A 15,079-nucleotide genomic window follows, 5' to 3' on the forward strand; every position below is an offset into this window, starting at 1 on the left:
CGGAACAGAAGCAAGCTGGCGTTTCCCGCCTGCTGGACAGAAGGGCTGTGAAGAGAGAGCTCTGTGAGCCCGCCGTGAGATGGAAGCTACGAGAGAGCGCCCTGGACGGGAGTCCGTTGGCGCCCAGAACTACATCTCCCAGCAGCCCCCGCGAGCGGCGGCCGGAAGTCTCTGCCGGCGGCACCCTCCTTTTCCGCCAGCGCCGGCCACGTGACGGTGCCCCTCCCAAGATGGCGGACAACCTGCCCTCCGAGTTTGATGTGGTGGTGATAGGGACCGGTAGGAGACGGCGCGGCGGCGGCGGGCTGCTCTGCGGCTGCTGTGGCGGGGACCGGGCGGGTGGTGCCGAGCTGCCGGTGTTCGAGACGGCGCAGCGGGGAGGCGCGGGGCAGAGCTGGCGGCTGAGGGCGGGGGGCGGCGGCTGGGGGGGGAGGGGGGTCCTGGGGCTGCGTGTGGCCGCCGAGGGTACCTGCGTGGACAGCGCTGCGCCGCTCTCCCGGGGACTCGCAGGCCGCTCTAGGGTTGCTAGTAAGACGTTAGTGTCAAGGTTTGCTTAGAAATAGGGGCGGTGCGGAGGTACGTGTGGTGCGGGGCTTGAACTGGGAAGGGGACCTCCAGGAACCCCGTCCCTGGGAGCCGGGAGCCGGTGAGGCGCACCTCCTGCTTCTGCACACCGGAGATCCAGCGCTCCTTTGGTACTTCGTGAAGCCTTCTCTGACTCTGCCACCCTCGGCAGCCCGCTTTCCGGAAATACCTTCCTGCTGGTGGAGTTTACTTGTATGCAATGAGAGTAGTTCTGGGGAGCTAAATTCCATTTTCTTGCAGTATGTATATGGTATATGCCAATAATATCTTTTTTTCATTATTTATCCTATAATACAAGAACTTTAAAAAGTTTTTTTCTGATCTCTATTCCTGCTTACAAATAACCCAAAACTTTTTTTTTTTTGAGTTCTCCTCATTAAAGTGTATTTCTCAGTATATGAACAAACATAAAGTTGAATGATTGCACATATCAGAGATTTAACTCTGAACTTTGTGGAACTGCCTCCACTTTCTATGCCCTGTACAAGTTCATCCTGTTGCCTGTGAAGGTGAATAATGATGCAGATCTTGAGTGTTTCACTGAAGCATACCGCAACACTGTAACTACAAGACAAATTCTGAAATATTATTTCAGAAGTAAGATATTTGCTGCTTGCGTATTGTAATAATCTTTAAGTATTTAAATAGATTTCTGTTTTGTAGAACTCGGTGACAGTGGCCTGGTTCGAACAGGTTTTGATAAGCCCCCCACCTTGAATTCAGCGTTGAGCTAGTCTTATAATGTTCAAAATACATTACCGTTTATAGGTCCCAAATTTACAGTCAGATTGTTTTTTGCATTTATGAAGAGCTCCTGTGATCAGCTCAGGATGTTGATTGGAGCACAAAAGGGAAGACAGTGTTACTGTTTTCCATGTGAAGCAAGGAACTATGTTTTTGGAGTTCATTAATCTGTCAAATTGTGTTCTTCAGATTTAAGATCACTTTTCTAGCAATTTGAAATAGAATGGGTGAGTTTCTTAACGTAATTGCTGTTTTCAACGTTTACCAGAAAAAGGAATCCCCTTACAGTGTATGTGTAGTTGCTCAAAGGATTTCTGATTTAGTTCTGGAGTTTGTGAGAGATTTTAAACATACATTGTCCCCATTGTTGACCGTCTCTACTAAAAATGCAAAATTGAAATTCTTGAGCAAATTAAGAGATCACTTCTTTGTTCTTAACCGTGTTGTATGGAGTGGGAGCCCTTACTAATGAATCTGACATTTTCATATGTGATCCGATATATGAATATTTTGAGTGTATGGGAAGAATGGTAAATAATGAAAGACTAAAGTACCAAGTTAATGGGTGAAATTTTAAAAATTGTGTAACTTCTGTGGTTTTTGAGGGTAATTAATTCTTTACTGCCATGAGAAGATTAGTATTTATGTAGATGATGCGGTGATGTAGAAGATTAAGGGAAACTCGGAGGTTTATAAAATTAATATTAATGCTTGGCTATTTAGCTATTTTAGCTACTGAGGAAACTAGGAGGTGAAAATAGTAGGAGTAGCTATTCTAGCTACTAAGGAAGCTAGTGAAGGTGTTACCTCTTTTAAAAGAGCTGATTATAACTTACATAAATAAGACTTCATCTTTTCATGATTCCAGTGGAAGCGTAAAAACCTGCTGCCAAAATTTTCTTCTGGAGGTTTTGTCATTTTTGTTAAAGGTAGAATGTAATGCAGCTAGGTTTGGAAACCCTTGTGCTGAGGGGTCTCACGGGCACAGAGTGCAGGCCAAGGGAATCGCGCGGGCGGCGGCAGCCTATTCTTGTGTGCTGTCTTTCATGGCCCATGGTATGTTGTGCTTTCTGGATGCGTGTGTTAAGTAATACCAGGCTGCTCATCGCATGGGAGTGGTGGCTGGTGGTAGGATATCACAGACAGAAGAGATTGTGCATGCCTAGCCACACTATTAGAAGAATTCACCTGAAGTTGGCAGTTTACCAGCAAAGGCACTTTTGGCTGAACTGTCTGTGCCGCTGAGAGTTTGTCACACGACACCCATCAAACACAATCTTCCCGGCTTTGGAATGATCGTGTAATATTAGAGCTTTGATGTTGGGGAAGGAAATCCCTTGAGCTAAATTCTTCCTCTGAAATATTGCTGTATTTGGTGGTGGTGGTGTGGATTTGTATTAAAGGATGTGGTTTTGTGTACCTGTAGAAAGTACCGCTCTAACTAATTTCAAGATTTTCAGAATTCTGCATTTTAGGAATTATTTTGTCTTTTCTTTGCATTCCTTTTTACTAAGAACATACGTAAATGGTGACTAACACTGTTGATTGACTGGTTTGTGGTTTTGTTTTAAATCTGTATTAAATTACTCAGTATGGAAGATGATTCAAAGTAAAACTTTCATCTGTCTTCTCTTCTGGGAAATTACTCCAGAGGGAATATTTTAGCCTTGTCTTTAACTCTCTGTGGTAATGCTGTGAGTGTACCTACGGATATTTAATTGTCGTAATAACTAGAATGTTTGTCTTAATGATCTTTTTAACTGCATAGTAGTAATTGCATTCTTTTCTGCATGTGTGGCCTTTTTCTGGTTTTATAATTTGTGCATCTGTTAATTTTAGTAATTAGATTGAGTAGTAACATTAGATTTGAATTTGTTTTTATTTCAGGCTCATTTAACTGTTTCCCTGTAGTAAGCTTAATGAAAATGGAACCTCACACTAAATTTTAGTCATCGGTGGGCCATTTAACATTTAAGTTCAATTACTTCATCAATATTTCTGTGGGAAAAGTAAATTCGCTTATTGAAGAAACTGCTTTTCCTTAACCCAGATTAAACATTTTCTTGCGTGGGCAAGTTTAGAGCAAGATGGATGTGTAGTACAAAACTACTAGTCCTGGTGGGTTCAGCAGCAAAAGTTTCACTGCTATCCAGGACTTTATCTCCATAGTTGTGAAAAAAGCTAGATTATCATGACATCAAATTGGTGGGCATATCTTGAGATTTTCCATGGCAACACAAAATGAGAATTAAAGCTGTTACACTGTTGTTCTTTTGTTCTAACCCCTTTTTTGTCACAGTGTTGGAAGTCATTCTTTCCTCCCCCCACCTCCTCCCCAGCCTCTCACATCCCTGCTTTCCTGCTTTTTGAATATAGTACTACGGTCAAGTTACCCACTAACCAAACAGGAATGCGTTTATTGGATGATTCTCTGCCAAAGCAGATATTATGCAATATTATCAATCCTCAAAGCAATGAATACCATATTCTGGTATTTTGGAAGGTCTGTTCTTTGGAAAGCATTATTGAGTGACTTTTATTTGTCTAAAAGCCTGTAGGATCTAGGTTTGGAGAGCTGATCTAAGTGCTTCCTTGAGGAATTCAAGGTGGGCATTAGTCCTGTTACTTTAAATGAGTTCATTATAGGTAAGCTTTTGTGAGGTCAACTTTTAAATTAGTGCAGGGAATAAAACGGTAGTACTTTTATGGCAAGAGGCAACATTATGAGTTCTTAGATAAATATATATCTCAAAAAGCAGGCATCTGTTTGAGAGTGACACTCAGAGGTAGGAGTCAATGGCAGAGCTTTTGTCTTCAGGCAGTTGTCAAACAGGAAAATTCATAGGCAAAACATTCAGCAATGTTGAATTTGTGGCAGAAAGCACTGTAAGTGCAAAGATTTGCAACATGGCTGCGCATATTTATAAGTGGTGTGGATAAGGACGCAGGATCATCATTACCTTTGAGTTTCTTCAGTTGATTGGATTATATTCAGTCCCAACTTCTTAAACTTGTCTCTGATACTCCAGAGGACCTGTATTAACTGCTGGTGAAGTTGTAAAATAAAGGATACGGCTCTTTAAAAGGTGGTTGTATTCACAAGTTTGTCTGCCAGTAATTCTAATTTTTTTCTAAAAAGGAGTTATTCTTTATAAAAGCAGTCACAGTAAATTTTCTAGTTCTATGCAATTTTCTTTCCATTCTGGTTTTCAGTGGTTATAAATAACACATGAAATGACTTTCAAGGTAGAAAGCAGGAATCCATTTTGAAATATTCTATAAAATAAAGAGTGATTTATGGTTTCATATGATTTTGGCTGAAAGCACTCGGGCTTTGCCAGGTCATCAAAGTCCTGTCAGGAGAATCTATTATTTATTGTTCGATATGCTGGGAGTGGTGTAAGTACTTAATGTTTATCTTATGTAAGTACAGCGTTAGGAAAAATCACTTCCAGATACTAGTACAACAAAAAACTAACCTAAATATTATAGATGTGAATTACAAAGTTAACATTGAAGATTGATTAAAAAAAAATTGCAAAACGAATAATTCCTAATGTTTTTATTGTTGCAGGATATCTTTAGGATGTACCTAAAATATTTTCTAATTCATCTTCTGGGCTGATATTTTGGTTACATTATCGTATAAGTATACAGTCTTCAGTTTACATCAGCAGCTATTTAGAGTTTTGCAACAAAAGCTAGGTTGAAAACCAGCTGAAGATGGATTTTTTTTTTTTATGTCAGTGGTCATTGTGGACTAATACAGTAGTACTGACTTGTAATGTTGATGTCTGGAAGGAGGAAATAGACCCAAATTATTATTACAATTTGTAAATAAGTCATTACCTGTCCATGTAAATGTCAAAGAAAATGAACACTGACTCACTGTTTTTTTCCCTACCCCCCTTTATTTTTTTTCGTATTCTCCAAGCGTAAACATACCTTTATGTTCTTACTGACTTTTTTTGAACTTGACCTAAAATTGAGGGGTGGTTCTCTGGCATGCCTTATATTGTGATTTTTTTTGTGTAGCAGAGGTGCTGTGATAGCCTTCTTGGAGGCCTGGACTCCCGCTGATATCTCAGATAGGATTCTTTCCCAGATACTGTGCAATGTCCCTTGCTGCTCTTGTAAGAAAACTCATTATTTTGTGAACCTTTTGTTGTCCTCTGCCTGCTAGTGTTCTTCGGGTTTTTCAGATTATATTGCTCATCTTACAAAATAAGAGACACTAGTACTCCTGTGATCCTACTGTCAAAATATAGAGTATTTCATCTGCATATCAGGGTGGAAAAGTCCTTTAGAAAAAGTCTTGGCAAGATACTTTGAAATTCTAGTCTGAAACAGGAGTAATCAAAAAGACGTATTTGTCTGTCGCCAGTAGAAAATGTCATTCCACTGTTTGGAGAGTGGTCGTCAAGCTGGTAGTTCAGTCCTTCTGCAAGAACTCATTTCTTTTTAAGTCACTGGTGCACTGAGGTTGCTCTAGCGCCAGCCAAAGCATTTTGTAAGAGTCTCTGTTGGTACGCAGACAACTATATGGAATTACTAGTGTAGGAGAAGAAACTTTTTACTTTTTAAATCTCCTTTTATGAAATGCTTAAAAATTTATAGGGAGCAAGGAGAGCAAGCTATCCTCCCGTAGGGAGGTGGAAAAGGAAGTGAAAGTATTAGAAGACTTGGGTAAAAATAAAACTTAGTGTGTGTCTTGCTCTACGGATATTTTAATGTATGTGCTTTGCTTTTTCTTTACCTGCTGCTATTGGTTGTAAAACAAAGATTAGACTCATAGCTGTAGTATGTGCTAGAGCAGTCTACTTATAAGCCCTCTTTGTTCAATACAATCTTATTTTTTTTCTTCTGGATTTTACCTGTTGTCTTCCTTAATAGAAGTGATTTAAGGATGTGCTTATATAGATAACATTTGTTTCTATAAAAGTACACAAATTTGATATTTCTTTGAAAATTGCCCTTCTCCTGGAAGGTAGCCCTCTAGCTGTGAAAAGTAAAGCTGCTGTTCCTTTCCAGTAAATGGAATTCCTCACCTTGAAGTAATCTGCTTGCACCTGTAGTTCAAAAAGCAGTCTGCCAAATTGGGTATTAGTTTTTTAACCTGTTACCTTGATTCTGTGTCTTAGACGTGCCGTGATCAAAATGTTTAGATACGGTAGAACTTTGCCATACAAAGACAACATGATTCATCCAGGGATAAAATTTTTCTGTGTTTAATAAGCTAAATTTGCCGTGTATTCTTGCTGTTGTCTAGATCTCATATATGTTCATTTTCCTGGGCTGTTATGACTTGGAGCCAAATTCAGAAAGTGCATTTTCTTACTGATTTTTTTTTTCCTCCCCCCTCATCAGAGAACACTGCTGGGTTTGAGCATGATTTTTAGTAACAAGTTGAATTTTTATTTGGAGCATACGGTCTGCTTTTGTTCCTCTTCTAAATAATGTTTATTTGCACCAACTGTAAGATTCGGTACATTCCATTGCCATGTTCATCTGATGGTACACAGATGACTGTATGGAATTACTGATTTAGGACAAGAAACTTTTTATTTGTGGGCCCTTCCTTGATCAGTTATGATGTCTTGTCTTAGTGGCTTGCAATTTCTGAGCCACCACAATATTCTGTAATGCAGAAATATTTTCTGATATTGTTCTGCAATACAAGCATATAATAAAACTAATCAAACCTATTATCAACTTTAATTAGCTAGCTTTAACTTAAAATATTTTATACAGTAATTGTTTCATCTTTGTTTGCGATTAAATTATAAAATGCCTTTTAAGTTCTACATATACCAAAAACATACCGGAAGGATTGTGTAGTGAGCTTCTCCAGAGTCATCTGCTCTGCTCTTCTTAGAAGTTTGGATGCAAACAAAATTTATTGCAGTTGGTCAACTGACTGACTCCAGAAGATTGTTTTGAAATTGTCTATGTTCCAGCATTTTTAATATATTTCCCTTCAACATTTTATATTATGAAAAAGCCACTTGTGATTTATTTAGTAGATACAGTGAAGCAAATAAAACATTTAAACCTTTTCAAGATGAATCTTGTGTAATTCAGTAAAAGCTTATCAGCTGGATGACTGGGAAACAGTTTACAGTGAACAACTCAGGAACCAAGATGCTTCCACACATATGAAACTGTTTAGTTTATAAATTGCTTGGGGCAGTGAATATATCCATTTAAAATCACTTGAAGAGGCAGTGCATCATTATAACATTATGTATAGCTGCTAATCAGAAGAGACACAATGTGTAAGCCTGAAATTAATTTTTTATTACAGAGAGGTGAATTATAACTTTTCATTATTTTGTAAAGCTTTTAAAATCAGTTGGCTTTTAAAGTTGAAGAAAAGAGTTCTCTAGCTTAGCAGTTATGTCTAATTTTAATTTTGCTGTGTTGAAACTAAAAGTAAAATTGGTGTCTTGATAACTGTATATAATGTGTAGCTAATTCCTTTATTTCTTGCTTATTGACTCGTAAAACACATTATTCTTGAAAATAGAAGTATGGCTGATTTTGCTTCATAGGGAAGGTCCAAAAATTCATAATGGAGAATATCCTGGTCAGAGGTTACTGGAAACAACCAGATGTAGACTTAAAGGTCAGCTTGCTGCAGCCACATCTGTAAGATTTATTGAGATTAATCTGCCTCTTATGTATCCAAGAAGGCTATAATAGAGATAGTGCTTAGTCAGCTGGCGGTGAAAACTATGCTATCAAAAGTGGACTGTATTCTTCATCATAAGATTGTCATGAACCTAGTGTTTATACTGTCTGCTTGCTGGATTACTTCATTCTGGTGCTGCAACTGTTTCTGATGGAGAAACAGAAAAGTTTGTAGGACTAACTTCAGCTTCTACATGCTGAAGTGAGCTATGCCACCATGTTTGCTAGTCTAGTTAGAGCCAGCTTGTTACAATTTAATCTGCTTGCCATTTTTTTCAGTATCTTTCGGACAGGATGCAAGAAGTCCAAACACAGAAGGGCAAGTATGTATGTAGTCAGCACTCTTCCTCAGCCCATACTAGAAGGACTTAGAAGTTGGTTCATTTTGACTTTGCACTTGTATTTCAATGAGGCAGTGTCACAGATTCATACGAATGCATCGCTTTCTGGATAGGTGTCAAGAAGTACCTATGAAATTCTACCTATTAGAACATGTTAGCGACCCAGAGAACACTAATGAGTAAAATCTCTAATTTTGTACTTATTTTTATATCTGTCTGCAGATGTAATGTCCTACTTCATTGAAATTTTAAATTAATGTTTCCCTGAGAAGGCCAGAGAGGCTAATTTACCTAATACTGCATCTGATAAATGGAGGTTAGTAAGTGGAGAAAGAAGGCAATGGCTTTAAGGAATGATGATAGAGATTTCAGCCGGTACTGATCAGTCCTCCTTCATGAAGGAAGACTCTTTATCTTTGTTTTTCCTGGCAAGAGAAATGAGGTGCAGGACAGTTTAACATAATCCAAATACTTCGTGTGTAAGCATTCTAAAGGGGGGGTATGAAAGGGCCAGGAAGCACAGAAAGTGGTTATACTTCTTGATAACAAGCACTGCTATTTCTGAATTGATTCTGCCTCAAGTATGAAGAACTTCTGAGTCAGCATACTAAATTGATACAAGAATTGTATGGACTCCTTATTCCTCTACATAAATCCCTTTTATGCTGCCAGATGTTTATGTATAACATACTGAAGTCTGGATCTGTTGCTGCTTTCTTGTGGTTGGATCATGCGATTCCTATTCAGACTTCTTATTTCCTGCTAATACCATTGCAAATCTAAAAATTTTCTGGATTTGGAACCTTATTGGACAAAATGTTCTTTTGCAATAGCCCTTTTCAGATACAATAAAATGAGATGTGTGCTGCATTCCACAGTAAGTAATATGCATAACTTTGTAGGAAAATGCTGGTTTCTGTTAACTATACCAGAGGGCACATCTCTTGATGAATTAGTAATTTGATTACTGATTTTGATAGCAGTACAATCTTAGAATTTTTTTTTTTATAATCTAAAAGGAAATGTAGATTCCTATTTCGATCTTGCTGTACTTTGATCCAAGTTATTGGATCCAAATCATTACCCAATTGCCTGTTCAAAAACATTAGACATCATGAGTAACACAGGTTATAGTGCTAAGTCCTTCATCCCTTAACCTGGCAAAACCAGAAGTTGACTGTTCCCCAAGAGGGATGAGTGGCAGGAAGTGTTAGAATAATCCTTCATGAGAAAAACTGCTTAGAAACACCCAGCTTTATTTACTCATTAGGCATAAGTGAAACTTCAGAATCAATATTAGGGATATAGCCTTTCCCCTGCAACCACTTGAATTCCGTAATAAATCATTATCTTCAAACCAGACTGTGAGTGACAAGTTTTGGAGTCTGCTCAGCCCTGTAGCTAGAGTCTGAACGTATTTCAAAATTTGAATATAATCCAGCTTAGAGTTTTTGACAAATCGAAGTTCAGAATAGGAAACCGTTTTCAAAGAGGAACAATTATAAAAAGAATATATTTCTCTGTTACTGAATAATCTGAAGGGTATCTATTTTGCACAACTATGTGAGCATCCTGTAAGAGATGGTTCAGCTTTGTGTGCTGTCATTAAATAAATCTCTACCTTTTCTCTAAGGAGGCTTTTCCAAGTTACTTATTTTTTTCTTAGGTAGAGAGGGACTATCTATAACTATATTATAATGGTCTGTTTACCAGAGCCTTCTTTCTTGGAACAAGCTTTTGTAAAGTAGCCATCATACAGTCCAGATCACACGTAGCAGTAACTTGCGTTTGTCAAAGCTACCTATTTTCCGCGTGCTTTTATTTCTGTTGAAGAAGAGAATTCAGAAACTGGTGCCAAGGCACAGTCTTATTTCTTTGGTTTGCCGAGGTTTTGTCACTTAAGAATAAGTGGTGTCTTGGTCCATCAAGTTGTTCTAAGAGCCTCTCCAAAAGCTAAAATGCATGGGCCTTGCCTTTCTTACACTTTCTCATTCTATTGCCAGTGGGTACTTGGGGGGCCACAGTATCTTACAAGCAAAGGGTAGGTGAAGAAAATTGATGCCAGCTTTCAAGAGCGAGGGAGCTAATTCAGGGAACAATTTCATCCAAGGTTAATGGAAGAACAGACCTCCAACACAGTATCAATTGGATCAAGCTTAAAGCCATCAGTTATGCCCTAGTAGCTATAACTCCAGCCCTGGTCAGCCAGGCAGCACTGGTGATGTTTTACAACACTTTCTCGGTGGCTTTTATCAATAAGGAAGGAGAAACAAGGTTCTCAATCCCATTTCTAGAGTAATATTCTCTGTGCCCAAATGAGGGAAAGAAAACCTTTTTCAGGAACTGCAAACAAAATAGTAGTTGTAGATTCTATTCCAGATAGTTTATAGATGGAGAGAAATGAACGTATATATAAACACTTTCGGAGGACAGCTGAATGTGGAATTGCTTTCACACAATAAGGCTGTGTGCATCCAGGATCTTGTGACAGTCCTGAATGTGTGCCGCAGTTACATATTTTCTCCTTGTCTCTTTGTTCAGAATGGTCTGTGTTTTGAGTTCTTCAAAAAATTCAACTCCACAGACTATTGGCCTTTCTAGGCTGTGGAATGACTGTCCCAGGAACTGATGCGATTGTTCATCCCTCTTTCTACCCCCAGAGATTAATTCCATGATAAGTCTTCACTTTCTGTGGAAGGTCAGCAATGTAGAACTATTGTAACTTTTTCTGGTTTATGAGTTCAGAAAGGGATTTTCTTCTTTTTAATCCATGAAAATATTAAGTGTTAAAAATGGAAAATTTGCAGGGAAGTTGTAGCTATTTTCCTGGAAAATTTGTCACACCTGTCTTAAACCTCTTTCCATGTATTGATACAAATATTTGTACTTTTGGACTGTCAACACCATAATGGAACTGGTCTGCCAAAAACTGCCTACCTACTTCGTGTGGAAGGAGGTCAGGAATGGCCAAAGATAGGGATAGAGAGGTTGAACCTCTTTATTTTGATGGTTGTGTTTGCCTTTGGTGGCTTAAAGAGTTCATGAAACTATGTCTCGTGTACCTAAGTCCTGCTAGGTATTTTCTAGACTGCATTTCTGGTCCTAGAATTAATAAAGACTGGCTCAACCATTTAAAATTATTTGTTCTGTCTCTGTGAGTACTAAATTGTACTTAATATCCCATTAAAGTCTAACAGCTTCTTACTCTAGGTAAGTGAAAACTGATACCTTGCAAATAGTAAACAGTTGTCCAGTAACCTTTCACATGTTGCATCATGTGTTTTAAATGAGTCATGAGATTGACAGCATGATGACCTTTTATTTGTTTGTGAAGGCAATATTGTCTCTGAGGAAATAGACAGCTGCGGGCCTGAAATTCTCATGAAGACAATGTTTGGTGTGAAGCTAGCCAAAGAATTTTGTGCCCTACCACACCTGCTTTTTCCACTTTCAGTTCTGTCTCTCTTCAGTTGTAGTAGTACAGCTGTTTCTGGTGCTGCGCTGTAAATCAGATCAGCGAAACACTCTTTTTGCTTTGTTTAATCTCATCCCTTAATTGAATACGTAGCTTAAGTGTCTCCTAATACCAGTCCCTTAGAATTTTAATCTCTTTTACTGAATTACCTGCTTAAACAGCCAATAGATCATTTAAAAAGAGATTTCAGCAAAGCTAGTGCCGTCGTGCTTTTTAGATAGCGAGCTATGCTTCTTTTCTGAATCTAGTCAGAAATCCAAGTCATTTAACTGTGCATGTAAAAATCTGGTGAGTGGGAGTAGAAGTTAGAGAACAGCCTCATGTATTTATTAAACTTCTAATTGCGATCATGTGCCATTCCAAGCAGGCATTGCTGGTAGAGAACTATCGCTAGCCTTTTGGGTTTGGGTTATGTTCTTTTTAACTACACAACTTTTCTAAATATGGTGAAAACATTCTGATTTGACAGAGCGTAATTTCATGACGTGGGAGATTTTGATAGGGATACCACTTTAACAGCAACCATCTTGCATTTGTTCTGCCCCTAACACTACCCTTAAATGTGAAGTGAAAGTACACCCGTGCTGTTAGTTTAGCTTTTCTGTTTACATCAGGTCTTGGTCTGCATGCAGAATATTGAGTGCGCTCCTGTGCACTCTTTTGGAGCAAACCAATTAGTTCAATCAGAAACAAAGTCCAGATACAGTTCTGAGACCTGTTCACACTAGAGATGTTTGGCATCTGTTGATATGGAGGAGAGAGCACTGGGCAGGACTCTGCCGTATGCAATTGTTTAATGCCATCCCAACAGGTTTATACCCTCACACTTTCTGATGCATCCTTGGAATATACGAGGGCATGCAGCATTTACCATAAAATTGTTAATTTTAAAATACCATTTTAATGGCTTGTTACACAGTCTTTACGTTATGTCAAACACTGAAGAGAACAAAAATAACACAAAAATGCCCTCAGAATAATACCTGTCTGCATCAGGAGGGATACAGTTACAGAGCATCACATTAAAATTTGGATACTGAGCTGGCAAGTGCTCAGTCTGTTTACGATAACAAGATGTCTAGAGAATTCACTGGTGACAAGCTTTAACTCAGAGGTAGAAGTGTTTGCAAGTGACATGTGCCATACAATTATTAAAAAAAAAAAAAAGTGTTACATTCAAGAGGGTTATAGAAAAATGTTAATGAACACAAAATAGTGTTCGTTATTTTAGTAGCATGCGAGTATTAAAAATTTCAGTGGCTCATATTGTAAACTTTCTTCTGTTTGAATTGCCTGTTTCTGACCAAGTTCTAACTTGATTTCACTTTTTAATATGTCTTAGTGTACTAAGTTCTAAAAATTGCATGTGTTCTTACAGGTTTGCCTGAATCTATTATTGCAGCGGCATGTGCCAGGAGTGGCCAGAGAGTTCTTCATGTTGATTCGTAAGTTACTCCAATAATTTTCCTTTTCAAGAGTTAAACTGGCTAGAAGTATTTCTGTGTCTTTGTCAGTGTGCCCTTCAGGACTTGTGTTTTGTGTTCATCTGGCATCTAGTAATCGTCCGCTTCTGTCTCTACCTTATTTTTGGGGTGTTATTTCCATCAACAGAACAGGAAATTTTTGCATCCTAGGTCAGTACTTTGGAACATAAGTGGTGTGGTCAAGGATGCTGCTGATAGCTCCTTCCTTCGTATAGTCAGGAATGGTTACAGGTTTAGTGCCCTTCATTATCATTCCTGACAGCAATTATCCCGTTTTGGTTTTGTGAGAATTGTTACCTGAGCCATTATCATTTAATGACAAAATGTTTTTACTAGTATCTCACTTGTGTCAGTTCTCAATGCCTAGAGAAGATAAAAGTATTTTTGCATTTTAATTGTTACCAGAATGAAGACAAGTGAAATCTGGCTGATAAGGCAGGAGATGAACACAGCACTCTTCTTTCTTCGCTGTCTTCTCTCTACCCCATGCTAAATCAGTTTGTAAAAAGACTACAGAATACCACTGAAATCAGTTGTTTCAAGAAATACTTCTGTTTCACTTTGAAATAGAAGGATTTGCTGAAGCACTTGGAGTAGCATATTTCATGCATCCTTTTAAGAGATTAATGTTTTACTTTACTTCACTTTACCAATTAGCCAAAGTTAATCTTTTTTTTAAATCCTGTGTAACTATACACTACAATGCACGCTATTTTTTTAGAAAAAAAAATCAGGATCTTTGAACCTTGGCTTATTTGTACCCCTGCTCAGCAAAATTTAGTAGCATGATTCAAGTCTAGAATTCTAGTTTCTGAGGCAAGCTTGACATCAAATGCTGGAGCCTGAGACGACCAAGATGAACTCTTAAAATACCCCTCTCCCATCTAACACTTTAGAACTCTAAATTTTCTCATCACTCTATTGAGGTGATCAGTCATTACTAAGCAGCTTTTGAGGCTGCTTTACTGTCTGTGTTATTCTAGAAGGTAACAAATGCAGTGTATTTTGTGAGATTTCTGTGCTAGACACCTGCACTGTGCCCACTGTAGTTCATTACGTGAGATCAAGGTACGATTGTACACTTTTTTTGGTTTGTTTTTATTTTTTTTGGCAGCATTGCCACTGATCTTGATTGTAGCTGGCTCATGTCCCCTTGGTACCTTTTCAGTCCCATTGTTAGTGCAGTTATGAAATTTGCTGGGCTAATACGGTTTTGGGAGAGGGTCATATGCAGGAAGCAAGGACTACCTGAGCAGCCCTGCTGCTGCGAAATGTTGCCATAGTCTAAAATGCATAATAATTTTCTAAGGTTAAACAAATTTCTGCACTTCAGCTTGGTGAATATTTGTGCGTGCAGCCAAAGTGGATAATTTGGCAAAATTTGATCTGAAGTGGGGGTGGGAATATCTTATGTGTTTACCTGTAAAATCGTAACTGTTAATAACCAGTAAAAGTATATGTGGAGACTAGTTTCAGGCAACCTGTTACATGTCTAGCTGATACCTGCTGGATGTCGGCAGAGAACCGTGACAGGTGGTTTTGAGGTGGTGGTAGCAGCAAGAGCGCTGTGAGCTTAGATGCTGTACTTGTTAGTAGCTGTTTGCCAAAAATTATGAGGTTGGCATAGTGTTTTATTTTTACATCGTATCTCTGAGCTCTTGCCTTTCTATGAAAATACTTGTGATGTGCACCTCTGTGTTCAGCACCTAGGTTTAGAGACTTTTCCCAGAGACAGTATACATGTTTTCAGTTTTTCTTGT

General features: G+C 38.5%; 1 protein-coding gene across 1 annotated transcript in view; it reads left to right on the forward strand.

The window, feature by feature from the left end:
- Window positions 1-210: 210 nt before the first annotated feature.
- The window catches only part of CHM (CHM Rab escort protein), a 74,497-nt gene continuing 59,628 nt past the window's right edge, over window positions 211-15,079 (forward strand). Inside the window, exons 1-2 of the mRNA XM_049827839.1 lie at window positions 211-279; window positions 13,214-13,280. Coding sequence (XP_049683796.1) covers window positions 231-279; window positions 13,214-13,280 — 116 coding nt within the window. The 5' untranslated portion in view covers window positions 211-230. The remainder of the gene's footprint in view (window positions 280-13,213; window positions 13,281-15,079) is intronic.

This window comes from Accipiter gentilis, chromosome 24 (assembly GCF_929443795.1).
Source record: "Accipiter gentilis chromosome 24, bAccGen1.1, whole genome shotgun sequence".
NCBI classification, from domain to species: domain Eukaryota; kingdom Metazoa; phylum Chordata; class Aves; order Accipitriformes; family Accipitridae; genus Astur; species Astur gentilis.